General features: G+C 41.3%; 1 protein-coding gene across 5 annotated transcripts in view; it reads right to left on the bottom strand.

Annotated features, from left to right (window-relative positions):
* Positions 1-16,301, bottom strand: part of CELF2 (CUGBP, Elav-like family member 2) — a 474,025-nt gene that overhangs the window by 64,849 nt on the left and 392,875 nt on the right. For all 5 annotated transcript variants that reach the window (XM_006891845.1, XM_006891848.1, XM_006891846.1 and 2 more), the window contains 2 exons: positions 15,555-15,713; positions 11,695-11,758 (listed from right to left, as the gene is read on the bottom strand). In XM_006891845.1, coding sequence (XP_006891907.1) covers positions 11,695-11,758; positions 15,555-15,713 — 223 coding nt within the window. The remainder of the gene's footprint in view (positions 1-11,694; positions 11,759-15,554; positions 15,714-16,301) is intronic.

A 16,301-nucleotide genomic window follows, 5' to 3' on the forward strand; every position in this document is an offset into this window, starting at 1 on the left:
AGGAGGAACAATCACCTCCTGTACCAGTCAGATCCGATTTGACGGTACACACATAAAAGAAATAAATAAAAAAAATTTAAAAAAACAAACAAACAAAACCCATTTGGCACATATTAGCCATAAGCAGACCTGTTAGTCTAGGCTCAGATCATAGGCTCTTCTTTCAAGAAACTTCCTTTGACTCTTCCCAGGGTCTGCTGGGACCACAGAATACCAGAGCCAGAAGAACTGCACTGATAGCCCAAGCGTGGTCTACTCGTGTGGGTCTGAAGCTATTAGGTTTCCTTGGCCATGACTGGGAAAGATTGTGGGAAACTCAATCTCCTTCCTGATTGCAGGACCAAGGCTCTCTGCATACCTCATGGACTTTCTCAGAAGATTAATAGTTTGCCCGCGTGCAGGAAAAGGATGTGCAACTTCCTCCTATGCTATTTGCTGCTTCTGAAAACCCACTGTAGGGCCAGCTATGGGTTGGTTCCACCACAAGAGCACAAATAAAAAACCAACAGGGCACTTTCTAGGTATTATCTGCAAACTCTCGTACCTCTTTAGCCAAAGTTCTTTTTTAAACTTTCTAGATATCCTACTTATATGTATTTCTTACCTCTGCAACTAGATTTCTCACTTCTGCAACTAGGCAGTCCTTGGGTACTTATATGAATTTCTAGGGAAGTGGAATAAGTTCATATAATTGTTACTAAGACTTGATCTAAGAAAAGAGACATAGGGGTGTAGCGGGTTAGATGTGGGGCTGCTAACCAAAAGGCTGGCACACTGAGACCATCAGTTGGTCCTTGGAAAGGCAAGGCCACTCTGAACCCAATGCGACAGTAGTGGATTTTTTTTTAACTGTTTATATCGCAGGCTTGCAGTCTTGTCTAGACTATAAAAGCTATAGGTGCAGCAAATAGAAGTCATTGTGATTGAGAGTTTCTTGTAAGTAGGTGCTGTTTTAATATTTTTGAAGTGAGGCTTTGAACTAGTTCTTTTCGGTTTAGTAATGGGCAGTGAGTGTCAAAAAAGTCAGTACCCGATTCAAAGATAGTTACCAATCATGATGCTCTGAATGCTTACTGCTCCCACGGCCTTGCCAAGAATCCAGTCCTTGCAGCAGGGCTCTAATAGGGCTCGCCAGCCCTTTTCTAGAGCCTCTCACTCCAGGGTTTTGCATCATCATCTCCCTCATTCTGGCCACTGTGATGAATCACCCAAATTGTAAAAATTCATGTTCTCTTCCAGTTTTACTTTGTCAGCCATGACAGAGCCACTTTGAAGCCTTGTTTTAATGGGCAAATACAAGTTGCCTGTAGGGGTATCAATAACCTGGGGGCTGCCTGTTTGAAGCTCTCTGGGGACAAAAATTCTTATTTATCAAATGTATTTAAGCACACATAAACCATACAAACGAGAGAAAGAGAGAGAGATTGCGAGATTATCACTCACTTATTCCCATCAAATCTGCACCGACTCATAGCTGACTTTGAAAGGCTATAGATGTTACCATAGGAGGGGACTGCCCATCTTTCTCCAGAGGAGTCTCTGGCAAATTTGATCGTTCTCTCTCATTCTCTCTCTCTCTCTCTAAAGCTCTTGTTAGATGGATAAGCAAGCCAAAAAAACCTATATTTTCGTAACTTGTGCTGCCAACCCAAAGGCAGGTGGTTCCAATCCATTGACTGTTCTGAGGCAGAAAGATGGGCCATCTTTACCCTGTGCAATTACAGCCTCTGAGAACCCACTGGAGGGTCAGCTGTGAGTCACTTCTGATTTGACAGTACATAACAACAGTCTATATAGATCCAACCACATTTTCTGTTTTCTTCATTCTTTGTTAATGCTTCTTCTGTATCTACAACAGCTTCAAATGCTGTTTCCCCCAATCATTAATAAATCTGTTTTACAAATATTTATTAGAAGAGTGTTCCTTCCTTATCTCACTTACCAACCTTCCTTAAAGGGTAAAAGTTCCTTAGCCCAGTCCTTAGTAATCAGGTTCGTTAAATCAGTGTGTCCTCCCTTTTATATGCTCTCCGTAAATCCCTTTCTTCTGCTGGAAGATGGTAATTATTTTACTGAACTTGGGCTTAAATCCTGCCTTCTCCTCACCTACTACCATCTAGTTCACTGGAGCAAATTGCCTGTTTGTATCTTGAATTTTTCAACTGGGATTCAAAAGTATAATTTTAAATAGAACTACTTTTTTTAAAAAAAATAAATAGAACTACTTCTTAAAGTTATGAATTTAAAGGTGTCAATAAATGTCTGTAAAGCTCAAAGACCAATGGCGAATACACACTAAGCTAACAGAACAATTAGCACCGTTTGCTATAGTATTAATTGGAATAATATAACATCAAATAATAATAATAATGGAGTAATAAGTCAGTAATGCTTCTCAATGCTTTGCATATGGTCTCTCATTTAATACTCATGAACAATCTATGGCACCATTACTTTTATTGTGCATGCTTGCACAACAGGAAATTGAGGTATGCAAAGGTTAAAAATTCTCCATTCTCCATGCAACACTCCCTGAATGAATTAACAACTCACTGCCATCAATTCTGACTCATATTAACTCCCTAAGAGAAAGTAGAACCACCCAATGGGCATCTAAGACTTTAAGGAAACAAGACTGCCCTATATTTTTCAAGTGAAGAAGCTGGTGGGTTTGAACCACCAACCTTCTGGTTGGCAGCTAGATGCTTTGTGCACTGTTCCACTGGGGCTCTTCTAGAAGGAATCATTCTGGGTAAATGTTAGAAGAGTTTTGCTTTCTTTCTCAGTGTGCCAGCCCTCTCTCTGTCAATGTGGCCTCTCCAATACATGTTTCTTCCTTGTTCCCACCCACAGCTCTCCCTCCCTCCTCACTAGACCTTGCTTGCTTAACTTTGCACCTTGGAGAAAGTTTACAGGGGGAGAGGAGGGAGTGAGAGGAAGATAGGGTGGTAGAGCACAGGATTTCAAGAAGGAAATGAGAGTGGGGCAACCACAACCGCCCCTCCTCACATTTTTAATGGTCTTGTGAATCTTCAACAGAACATTGCTGTTATATGCCTTTGAGTTGGAACTGATTCATAGCTGAACCTCCATCAGGTTTTCAGAGGCTATAAACTGCATGGGAGGAGACTGCCCATCTTCTTCCTGTGTTGCAGCTGGTGGATTTGAACCGTGTGCAACAGACTGCAGTTGACAGCGCAAATCCTTACCACTAGGCCACCAGAGCTCCCTTTCCACAGAATACTAACCAATAAATGCTGGAGGGTGAGCAGTTTTAGGCCAGCATGAACAAGCATAAGGCCTTGTTAATAGAAACACTGGATCTGAGAGGCAGTATTTTAAAATACTGTTGCCTGCTCAGTTTGAGGGTTCCTGAACCAGTAAAGGGCTATATTTGCGACTCTGTCTTCCTTAGTTGTTGAGAACTGAATTAGCCAGTGAGTAAACACACAGTATATTCACTGTACCATTTTATTCTCTACGCTGATCAATCCTTTAATTTCTTATCATGATTAACTTTTTGCACTCATTATCAATCATAGTTATCACAGGTCACTCCTTTTGTTTCCTCAGTAAACAAATAGCCCACCATCACTTCTTCCTGAATACTGAGACCACTACCAGGTTGTGGTTCCCTCTACAGCTAAGACCTCAGACACTGCACCTTTGGCCCAGATCACAGGGAAAAAGTGAGTATCTCAATAAGATGAATCGCATGAATATTTTGGTTTCTCAGAGTGCGTGGCTAGCTGTATTTACAATGGCTACATGGTAGTTATTAAGTGTAGCATTGGGGGGAAAAGTTTGAACTATTGCAAGAATTATCAAAATATAACCTAGAGACATGAAGTGAGCATGTGCTGTTAGAAAAATGGTACCAGTACTACACTTGTTTAACAAACGGTTGCCATAAAGTTCCATTTTATATATATATATATCTCACACACCCAAAAATGATCCATAAAGTGCAATAAATTGAAGTATTCCTACATATTAGTGGCCTTGCCTTGGGTTCCTACCCAGATGTCTGCTCTGATGGGATCTGAGCGGTCTGCAAAGTTTCTGTAATTTTACTTTAAAAAAAGTCTCTCTCTCTCTCTCTCTGTGTGTGTGTGTGTGTGTGAGAGAGAGAGAGAGAGAGAGAGAGAGAAACAGAAACAGAGAGAGGGACAGAGAGAGAGAGCGTGAGCCATAGCAACAAAATTGTAAGAGGCTCTGATTTACCTCAATGACTTCAAAAAGACAAAGAGAAAAGCACTGAATGAGGCTCAGGAATCAACAGCAGATCAGAGCTGAGGAGTGATAACAATGGGGAAAAAAGGAAAGACTCCTCCCCCTATTTGGAACAAAGACAAATACACCTCAAAGTGTATTTTAACAACAACAAAAGCCAAGGATTCTAAAATCTTTCCTCCCTACCTCTGGCACAGAATATCCAAGCAGGCAGTTTTGTCTGAGGGGCCCAGGCAGAGCTTGAGGCTAGAAGGCACATGCAGAAGAGCACACAGCTGGAGATCCCCAAGGAATGCCTTCTCCCTGCATGAGAGGTCCCATTTCAGGGGAACATAAGGCTGTAAATGCAATAAAGGGACCCTATTCTCCTGAGCATAGGTTATTCTCTCCAGCCACGTGGATTAGCAGTTCTGGCTCAGAGAGCCAGTCCTCCCTTGAGGAACCTTCATTGGGAGCAAGGACATGCTAGTGCCACTCCCAGTTCTTCTAAATGCTACTGATGTCTCATGTCATCTGCTGTATAACAGGAACAGTCCTGGGCATGTAACAAGAACTTGGGAGACTTTAATAGGACAAAATCTTTTTAAGCCTTTTACTGGCATACATCCTTTGGGATCTGGTATTTTCTTTCATGCTACTACGCATGTTCCAACAGTCAGAGAAGCCTCAACCTGTAACGAGGACACTTCACAAACACAACTATTATGATTGCTGCATGGGGAGGGGACAAGCTGATTCAGGAAAAGGCACTTGCCCCAAGTCAGGGGACCTGGAATTGAATATACCATGGACTGCCAGGAGAACAAACAGGTTTTTCCTAGAGAGGGTGAAGCCAGGCTCCTCCTTGGAGGCAAGGATTCGGAAGCTTCATCTGACACACTTTGGGCATGTTGCAAGGAGGGACTAGTCCTGGTAGGGAGACATCATGCTTGGGAGGGAGGAGAGACATCACAGGAGAGGAAGACCCTCGATGAGATGGACTGAGTCAGTGTATGGGGTAAAGAGGTATGTGTATCAGAGACAATAAGGTTGGCACAGGACAGAGCAGGTTTCAGGGCTGTTGTACATAGGGTTGCTAAGAGTTCCAAGCAACCCATGGTACAGAACAACAAAGGGACCAGGTGGGCATGCTCTCACAAGACATGGGCACACACAGACCCTCACTCCTTCCTTCCTTCCCTATCTCAGGCTTTTCCTTTATCACCGTTCTCTTCCCGGATAACAACTTCTGACTCAAGCCTGCTTATGAATAAGAATCAGAGCCCTTCCCACAGAGGATGTGATAAGCCAGAGGCAATAATGCAGGCTCCACAGGTGGTCAAAATGGTAGATTTCTACTTGTGCTCATTTTGAATTCCCATTTGTAGTTCTTTCCTTTTTCCTTGGGGTATGTGAACACCCCGTCCTTCCCTCCCCTCTCTGCTCCTTTCCCCGGGTGCCTCCCTCATTTCGCCACCCACCCAGGCACACTTTGCCTTTCTCAGCTACTCCCACACAGCAATTCTGAAAGGGCACCACACTGAGTTTGGCAAGCAGCTCTTTCCTAGGAAGAAAAACAACCACCCTTCACTTCACCAAGTACTCTGCTCTGATGGACCGACCCTCACAATCCAGTAACCCAGGTCGGGATACCAACCTGGGTTACAGTACATGAAAAACACCTAAACAGATTCGCTGAAATGTAATGATGTGCCAATATTAAGAATGCAAGAGAAGATGATGAAAATAACTTGGAATATCGAGATTCAACTTTTCATTCCTTACTTGGGCAAAAACAACCTTCTCCAAACAATGAAATGATGTACAAAACAGATGCGCAATATGCCTACTTGAAACTTAAGATTTAAAAAAAAATTATTTATAAGGAGAAGGGCATGAAAATTTAATTTAATGTTCACCTTAGGTAATTTTGTATCTTATTGTTCATAGCAATTACCATAAATCTGCATATCAATAAGCAAGAACAGATGTCAGTTGTTACAAGTGCTTGCCAATCAGGTCTGTTAAAAAGTGACAGATGGGTGGTTATGGAACATTCTCATAAGGCCTATTAGCACATTCGCAGGAAGTGTCTGTAGTGCTACTGTGGGGGACTCAGCTTCGGGAAGACTGAGGGAGCTCTGTGGGTCCAAGATGCACGTTTCACAACTCTGGGAGTGTCTCCAATGCGAGCGTCTCAGACCGCCTACAGAGAGTCTTTGCAAATGTCTTTCCCCTTCTTCACTTGTGACAGACGCACAAAGATAGCCTTCCAAATGTTATCTTGTTAGGAGCTGTCGAGTCAGCTCTAACTCACAACAATCCCACGTGCAAGAGAAGGAGACCCAGGCAAGCTTGTGCCCATGCCCTCCCCTCAACTTCGGCTGCGTTCAATCCCACTGTGGCAGTCAACATCTCAATCCATCTTCTTGAAGGTCTTACTCATGTAACAGGAGCTCTTTTGTTGTTTTAAGAGAGTGGAATCAGACTTCACAATTTTAGTATTACTTTTAAAACTGAAACCAAATATTCTGAAAGGAAATTGCTACCAATACCACTGAATACTGGGCTTAATATTAAGCTGCTTTCTCTCCTGTTTCATTAACAGACACTTCTCTTCACCCATAAGTTCATGACCTAAATTATTTGTTTAATAATAATTCCTCATCCTAGACAAACAATTGCTCTAACAAAATACACCCTGCTCCTAATAAATTGAAAATGTTTTCTAGAAGGAAAGAAGGCAATTTTCTAGTTTCTTGCTTTGAATTACTTCCTTCTTGGAAATTTTGGGACTTTCTCTGCATTAGAGGGAGAGGAAGAGTCCCAACCAAATGGATTTTGACACAGTGAGCGTCACAATGGGCTCAAGCATGTCAGAAGACCTGAGGATGGTGCAGGAGAGGTCAAGATTTAGATTTGCTGTTCATGGGATTGTAATGAGTCACAGTCAACTCGATGGCATGTAACAATAACAACAACATCAACAATAACTGCATTATCAGTCTAATGATCTCACTTCTTATTTGTCTACTGAATTATCTGCATGTAGGCATGTGACAACAGTTTGGGCTTATGCAAATAGGTTTGAATTTGCTGACACACAGGACACTGTTGTCCAAGGTTGGTGGCTACAGAGACTAGGCTGACAAACATTCAAGATTGGAATCATCCACTAGATTTGATGACTTTGGGTCAACTGTCAATCTCTTTCTCCTTGAGTTATCCCATCTGTAAAATGAGGACTATGTTTTTATTTAAAAAATAATTATGGTATCTGAAACTGTTCTATCGTAATCTCTACTAAGGGAATGCTGACACCTTAGTCTGTAGGGAGCTATGTCACGAGCACAAAGGCTGCAGCTCTCCGGTGGTTCAAATCCATCAGCAGCTCTAAGGAAGAGAGCTGGGCAATCTCTTTCAGTGTGAGTTTAAAGCCTTTGGAAACCTGCAGAGAGTAAGTTATGTTTTTATTCCAACAGATGGAAGTGAGGCGTATTTTAAAAGTTCACATTATGTTACACTTTCTAATGCTATGTGGTCTCACAAAGCTCACTTCCTCAATTATAATGTAGTAAATTTGAAGTAGTAATATTGTCCTAGACATATTATTGATAGTAAACACCATGATTACACGATTATTTCAAGGAACTTTGCTAAAAACAAAACAGCAAAATACACTACCTTTGCTTTCTGTCATGATGCTTGGTTGTTGTTTTTTTTTTTTTTTAACATACTAGTTCGTATTAAAACAAAAAATAGAGATCTGAAAAAATTTCTCCTCTTGTTTATCCTTTAAGAAGAAAAAATTCCAGGTTCTTAGCCCAGACTCAGATCTCAAGTTCCTGAGATTGCAGAAATTCACTGAACACATACCCTAGCTCCAGCTGAGTGAGAAATGGACACATTTACCACAAGCACTGAGAGGAGAAATAAAATCAATCAATTCAAGGATGCACAAGAAGTAGACATAAAAGCATTCAGTTTATGAAAATTTGAGCCTGATCCATTTTCTGCTTTTAAATTCCATCCTTAATAAAAGTTCTTCTTTTATAAAATCATAAAATATGTTTGAAGTTAATCTTAGTTTGAAAGAAAAATGTAAGATTTCTTGGGAGAAAAAGTATAGCTGATGTCTTCTTTGATTTTATTGATGCAACAACTAGTACCTCGTTATCAAAAACCTCTTTTTCTTTTTTTCCTGGCCTTTATTTTCTTTTCCAACAGAAAATGTTTTACCTCATAAAAATGAAGCATTTTAGACTCTGGTTATAAACTTCAATCTCCTGAAGGATAGACCATTATGTTTAGAGGGCTGCTCACAACAAAATATTATTGGTTTCCGAAATGGTATTTCTCTCTCTTTGGTGTTAGTGTTCCAAGCTGGGCTACTTGAATTTTACATCTGGAGTTTATTATTTGCTGCTGTGATACACAAAAATTGCATTTGAATTGTGTCTGCCTACTTTCCATCACAATATCGATCACTCAACAAGCATTTTAACATCATGTGGTGTTTGGGATAAACCACCTCTTGGATTCTTCAACCCCAAAACCTTATTATTTCTGCAAATGACTGTTCTATCTATCTGCAGGTGCTCTGCAGCATGCTTTACATTCTATCAGTCTCTCTAACTCCCACTCCTCAATAACTCATTCATGAAGACAATGGCATTGGTTCATATGTGTTTTGGTTTATACGCAATGCCAAACTTCTTGATTCAAAAACAGCATTTAACTTAAGCTCCACTGGGAATATTTCCAAAATAGAAATTTGTGTCTGTTGATGTAGAAATTTATTCTTCACTCATGCACTCAAAATTAGTCATGAGCATCTCTCCATGGCTGGCACTCCAGAAAGCACTGGCTCCATCCACGTCCTCTTTGAAGCTCAGAGCACACAGCACGGAGGATAGATGCATCTGGAGGAAGTTATGGTGCTCAGAGAGAGGAAGAGGAAGAGGAATAAGTGAAGGGCTTTAGGGGAAGGCAGAGGAGGGACACCCCTGCCACATTTAGGGGAGCTAGGAAAGGACTCTCTCATGTCCACTTCACCGAACAGACTTAGATTACAGTCAAGGTGCAAAAAGTAAATCCTTACTTTGGAAAGAAGACAAAAGAGAAGGGGTGGGGTGTGCGGGGACACATACAACTTTTCTTTTATTAGAAAACAAACACCTCAAACCATATCCTTCAAATCCTGAGAAAGATGAAACCAAGTTATTCATATGAATGAAAGGCACCCTTTGCAGAAACTGTGAGGCATACAGAGCCTTGACATCTATATGCTTCATACTCTAAATTCTCAAGATGATGACAGAGAATTGATTTTTCAGCATTTGATTTCACAGCCTGTGCAGACTTAGCAATGGGCTGAAGGTTCGAGGAAGGGGTGTTTTGGAAAGCCCAGAGCATTTACAGACTGTCTTTAAATTAGCCATCTGTTCCATAGTACCTTATAAGGAGACTTCCAGATACCTTTAGTTTTCAAATAAGCACGCAGAGCGTATAAATGCTAACATCATGACCTGTAGTTGGCAAGGCAGAACAGCACACTTTCTAATGAAAAATGACAGGGCACTGTGTCCACCCAGGAAGCATGCCTCGCAATAGCCGCAGGACCCAGTGACCTTCTCTGCATAATTCAACTGTGGGAGTAGAAGAGCCTGGGGCTTCCTCCAAGGAAAGCCCCTAATTTGAGGTGGGTTTGGTCCACGTCATTAGAGAAAAAGCAAATCTTTCATTAGTGGAAACTGTGACAAATATTAACATTTACAAGTTAGACCTCAAAAATCTGGAAGTCTGTTCTCTAGGACACAGAAAGCTCAAATATTTGGGTCTCGACAGTTCTGTATGCAAAATGAAAAAGAAATTAACCATTCAGTAGGACCCTTAGCTCCAAGGCCAGCTTCCCAAACTGTTTTTGTAATGTTACTGGTGAGAGACCCAACAATATATCAATTAAGACAGATGTTTTACTAATAAGCCAAAAATTATAGTAATACAGGACAAGATGGCAGTACTAGCAGCAGCTTTTAAACTCAAAGAAAAAAACACAGCTAGCTCTCTCTCTCTACACACACACACACACACACACACACACACACACACACACACTTTTTAAAAACAAAACAAAACAAAAACTAGAGGCCAATACACACTCTCCGAAAACAAGCTCCTATTAGCTGGTAAAGGAGCTTTGGTGGCTTAGTGGTAAGGTGTTGCACTGCCAACTCAAAGCCATGTGGTTCGAAACCACCAGCAGATCCATGGGAGACAATCTCCTCCCTTGTAATTTACTGCCTCTGAAAAGTCACTGGAGGGTCAGGTATGGGTTAGTTCTGACTCAATGGTGCGTAACTCCAACAAAACAATTAGCTAGTGAGGCCATAATAGAGGGAAAGGCCAATGATCTTGGAACATTTATGGGGAGAAATCTGTATGCTCTTTGAACATCTTTCCAGATTCATTCAAAAGTGAAGCAGTACAGAAAAAAAAAAGAATCAAGGATATATGCATTTGAAAAAGAAAACAAAATAATGAAATAAGAAAAAAAGCAGGGCATTTTCATAGTGATAAAGAAATCTGGCTTTGATCCTGCACATTCAGGTCTCATTTCATTGATTCAGGGTGTCCTTGATTAAAACAAACTGTGTTTCATTCTAATATGCCAAAAATCTGTTCTCTTTGCCCTCCCTTCCTTCTCTCTTTTGGAATCAAACAAGGAGAAAGCTTTCTAACGGTTCTTCCTGGCAGGTTAATAGGCACCTGTGTTCTGATTTATTGCACACACTGCCTTCCCTGGCACCATGTTAAGTTAGGATATCAGCATGGAAGGTTACACAGTAGGAGTGACCTTTCACTAATCACTGCACCTCAGTTACTACTGGCACAGCTCATTAGAAAAAGAAATCCTTCAATGAGCTGGCTTTCAAATGCAGTCACACTTTGATTTTCCCCAGAACAAAGATTACGCTTTCACATAAAAGCTCTGATGCACAATTCTGTCAACTGGGGTATGAAAGTAAAAAAGGCATCCTGTTAATTGTCTGCAGTTATCAAGGGACTGCAAAACTGTATCAAAGATAGGTCTGCAATCTTGGCTTTCATTATGGAGGTCAGAACATTTTTATTGACTGTCTATTATTAAAATTTTTGAGGGACGTCAATCATTTTGGCTGCTCTGGGTATAAGAATCTTGCTGGAAACCCCCCAGTCCTCAGGCCCATTTTAAAGGCACCACTGGGATCCTATGCAGCTCCCTCCTTTCACAACTGTTATGCAAGCGAAAGGGTGGACAGAAATTCCAAGAGGTAGGGAACCCACTTCAGAGCAGCTGGTTCTAATTTTAACACTTCAGAAGGAACGTTAATAGGCTGATAATCACCCTTTGTTCTCCTCTCCCCCTTCTTTTTTGCCTTCTCAACCAACTGGAAACCCAGAAACAGCCAGGTCAAAGGAAAACCATGCTTCAGGACTTACCAGCCATTTGCTGAATGCCACTGAATGCACCCAGGTTGCTGGAGGAAGTGGCCTGCTGCAGGAGCTGCAAATTAAAGTGAAAAAGTGTACTGTCAAAACAATGGTGAAGCGAGAACAAAGCAACTTCCGAATTAAACTGGGAGCAAATTCAGTTTCCTTTACATTTATATTGTTGGTTACTGCTGTCTATTGATGGACTGAAGGTCCCCAGAGTTGAGGCTGTAAATCCATATTAGTGTCTAATCTCTATTAAGAAACACAGACACTGGGGAACTCAATAGCATTGCTGCCTTAAAACAATTAATCAATTTACTCTTTTTAACAACCAGGTGTTAAATCTATTGAAACCAACATAGCGTGACTAATTATATCTCTCTGTAGTCTAGTAGTTACCATAACTCATGTCTGTCAATCAAGGGCCATTCCTTCAATTGCTTCCACTTTCCTTCACAATTCAGATCCCTTTTTCCCTTCATTAGAAGCAAATGGAGTCACTGACTTTTAGGCCAACAGGGACAAAAAAAATATCATAACTACAGAAAAATCTCAATAGCAAAATGAAAGTATCACAATTATTGCTATATGTATACCGTCAAGAAAATAGTTAACCATCATTCATGAAAACTGAGGGGGAATCTAGTGCTACGTTCACTGAAATCTATGCTTTCTTTTTTTTTCCTGTAGAGTGTTTTGGCTTATTTTCCTTAAAGAAATTAATGTCTATTTGTGCCTCTCAACTGCAGTGTTGGTGAAGACCACCAAGGACCAAAAAAAGAACAAATGTATCTGTTTTGGAAGAGGGGTAGCCCAATCACTCCTTAGAAGCAAGGATGACAGGGCTCACCTCACATATTTTGGACATGATTTCAAGAGGAGCCAGTCGCTGGAGAAAGACATCATGCTCAATACCTGGAGAAAGTAAAGAGGTCAACAGAAAAGGCGAAGCGTCTCAAGAAGATGGACTGACAGTCAGTAACAATGGGCTCAAGGCCAGCATGGCTGAGAGCAGAGTGCAGGACAGTGCCGGGCTTTGTCCCGCGGCTGTCTACAGGACTGAGGAGTCAGAGCTGACCTGACGGACAGGTAACAACATAGCCAGAATTTGTGCGTTAAGATACTGAGAGTGTGAGCATGAGAAGCATCAGTGGGGGTAAGAATATGAAGAGATGTACTAGAGAGTAATATAGGAGTCTAGTAAGTCAGAGCGACTGTTGTTCATGGAACTGCTGTGGGCACACTGACAAAGGCAAGCTGATGACAACTGCAACTGAATTATACGTAAATAGGAGGCTGGAACACGAGGTCCCTTCATTACTTGGTGAGGACGGTTTGGAAAAAATGGGTCAATGATGCAGTTTATATTCTCTACTCTTCTACCATTTCCTATGCCCTCCTTCCTTGAGTCCTCAGCTGGAGAAGAATCCAGTGACCATATTGAATATATCTTCTTTATAAAAAGGTATTCCTTTCAATGGGGATCCAGACCACAAAGCTGGAACACATTCTCATGGTGACGTAGAAGAATGAGCAAGTCCAACGGGATAACTTGCGGAGAGACCACAGGGAAGTTCTCTTTGCGCTCTCGCATACACACAACATCATGACTCATTAATTATTAGCCTTACGCAGTTGGCCTTGACTTCCACTCTTGTTAAAATACAAGCAGTCACGGGGGATTCCAGCCATATTGCACTCTCAGAATCCTCATTTTCCTACGAGGGGAGTCTTGGCGATAAGCATGCTTTTCAGTCAGGGAGATAAATAAAGGAACAGGTTTTCTCTTATTTCATTGTCCCAGGGCTCAAAGTGCCATTATGTCCTCAAAGAAGGGATATATAACAAGCTGAAAGAGCAATTTCCAAAGGAAGAAAGTGGTTGATAACAACGTTGAAGGACAAGTGAAGGAAGACAAAAATAGAAGGTTTACTCTTGAGCTCATATTTTGAGATTTGTGTATGTGGGATAAGATTTTAAAAAGAGACTCAAAAAAATGAACACTTAGCATGAGCTTAGGTTAGATAAAGAAAATGCTAATATTTTGGGTTGTTAAAAAATAGTCCAAAAAGGTCCATCACTGTCATAAAGTCAGAACCGACTCACAGCTGACCCTCCTGTGGGGCTTTCAAAGGCTATAAACTGCATGGTAAGCCACTGTCAGTTTTTCTCCTGAGGAGCAGCTGATGGATTCAAACTGCCTGCTTTTTGAGTTGGCAGGTTGAGAGAAATAGGAAAAAAATTAAGAGGCTTTAGCAATTATAAAATCCCTCAGTGTATCTGTGGGTAAGATAGAATGGCTAGAAGATGACAGGAAAGGAGAATGATGCTTTTATGAATGGCTTCGATGAGGATATGGAAAGCAGACTTCTCATTCAAACCAAACTAGCAGCAAATTGCTATTGCATACCAGCACCTTGTAGGCACTGGGGATGGTGGGTGAAGACAAGAACGTCATCCTTATTTCCACTCAGAGAATCCTGAGAGTAGTAGTAGGGTGGCAAAGAGGGAGAGAACATGCAGATGGGGTGAAATCCCACTTAGCTACCAGCAGCGTATTGCTAAGTTACCTCTTCAAGCCTCCTTTACCTCATCTGTGCAAGTAGGGCAATCTTATCTTTCAAGGCAACAATATTGATAATCATCATCATCATTAGTCAGCTCTGACACAAGGAAACCGCATATGCTTTTTTTTCCAGAGAAAAGGGGCTCCTCTTGGCCTCCAATGGCCTTTAATCTGAGGTGCCTTGGGGTGGATGGGCTTGCACCTTCAACGTTTTAGTTAGTAGCCGAGTACCATCAGCTACTTGCATCACTCAGAGACTCAAAGTGCAAGACACTCACTTCTGTTACATGGGACGGCTCATGTGTGACTCAATCTTGGGAAGACTGGCTGAAATGTAAAATGACAGAAATAGGGCTTGAAACACACACAACCAGCCCACTGACGGAACCTGGAACAAAAGCCTAATAAAAGCTCCTAATATGAGATTATACCAATAAAACGTGAGGCCCAGCATTTAGGTTTCAAAGTAGAAAAGCAATGGTGTGTTGTTTAGCAATAAGGAGCTCTGGTGGCCTAGTGATAATAGTTCAAGTGAAAATGAATATAAACTCCTGAGTATTAGCTGCCTTCTAGCTCACACCTGACATAGCTATAAAGATGCTATTCTCAGGCAACGAATCACTAGGGGTCACTACTCTGCCCTGATTAGATCTTATGAAACTGTTTAAAATTTTGTCATTTTAATAAAGATTTTAATAAAGACAGTGTGAAATGGATAGAAAAAGGAGGAAAAAAACCCCACAACCAATCCCAAACAAGAAAATGAAAATCTAGAGGCTTGTAGGGAGCAAGTCAAAAGAACCGGGTCTATTTTGCCTAAAAGGGGAATCTTGAGGCTTATTTCCCCAAATAGATGAAGAAACATTTGATTTGATCAGCAAGTTTAAAAAGGAAATTTTGGAAAGAGGAGCAGATTGCAGTGAAGGTCCTAATGTGTGCTATGGACTAACCTGTAAGCTAGTCCACCTGGTATTGTAAATATCATTAAATAAATACCCATCAAGCATACTGCACCCAGGTGAGGAGCTTGAATGACAGCTGATCTCCCTCCCAAACCTGGGGTTTTAGGATACCATTAAAATACAGGTGAGAAAACTACGTTAGCCTTGTGGAATTCTGCTTTGTCTACATCAGGTGAGAATTCAGTTAGTCCAATTCTCTCTCTATTCAGTTTAACTTGGAGAAATAATCTACATCCACACTGACTTCAAGAACTCAGTAAGATCCCAAAGCAACCAACATAATGATTTATTTAAAGGATTGAGGGGAACAGTTAGAGTGGGGTGAACTCTGCACTTACCGCCAGGTACTGTGGGGTAAGTCCGCCCAGACCTGTCAGGTTCCCCCAGGTGGCAGTGTTGAGCTGTTGCATCTGTTGTGCAAGCTGCTGTTGGAGGCGCCTTTGCTCTTTGTCCTTCTGAGTGTCAGCAAACTTCACCACGATAGGTGAAGAGCAGCCCTGTGGTCAGACACATTGGAAAGTGAAGAGGGAAGTTACAGCCTGGTTGAATCCCCTCACGACACTCAAGCAGCACTGGATCTATCTTTCTTAACTAACTTGGAGCACACAGAGTGGTATGGAATGGCTGAAAAGTGGTTTGACATTCTTTCTTCTTCTCGGAATAGAACTAGCAACTGCCTTTGGTGTCTTTTGGGATCTGGTGGTCGGTGAAGCCATTTGATTTCTTGCTCTGATTATTAAACTGCCTCTCCTTCTCTCTTCATGTATCTTCCTTCAACCTTCCCAGGACATCCTTAGAGACAACAGACTTTAGCAGTGTTCTTTAATTAAGCTTCATGGTTTACTTGTCTTTTAAAAGATAGACTTGTCTCTGTGTGTCTGCCCGCTTCCATATCTGAGAAGAAGGGGTGAAATTGTAAAGGGAATTTAAAAGTCTATTTTTTTATTATTATTCTTTAGCATTTTCAGCTATGAATTGTTGAGCTGATGGGGATCATATCGATGCAGCAAAAATTGGGAGAGAACAGAGTCATATCAGGAATGGGAAGGAAGGAGATAGAAAAAAACAGGCATGAGTCAAAGTAA

Source organism: Elephantulus edwardii, unplaced genomic scaffold, assembly GCF_000299155.1.
Source record: "Elephantulus edwardii isolate Elephantulus edwardi_28Jun2011 unplaced genomic scaffold, EleEdw1.0 scaffold00105, whole genome shotgun sequence".
NCBI classification, from domain to species: Eukaryota; Metazoa; Chordata; class Mammalia; order Macroscelidea; family Macroscelididae; genus Elephantulus; species Elephantulus edwardii.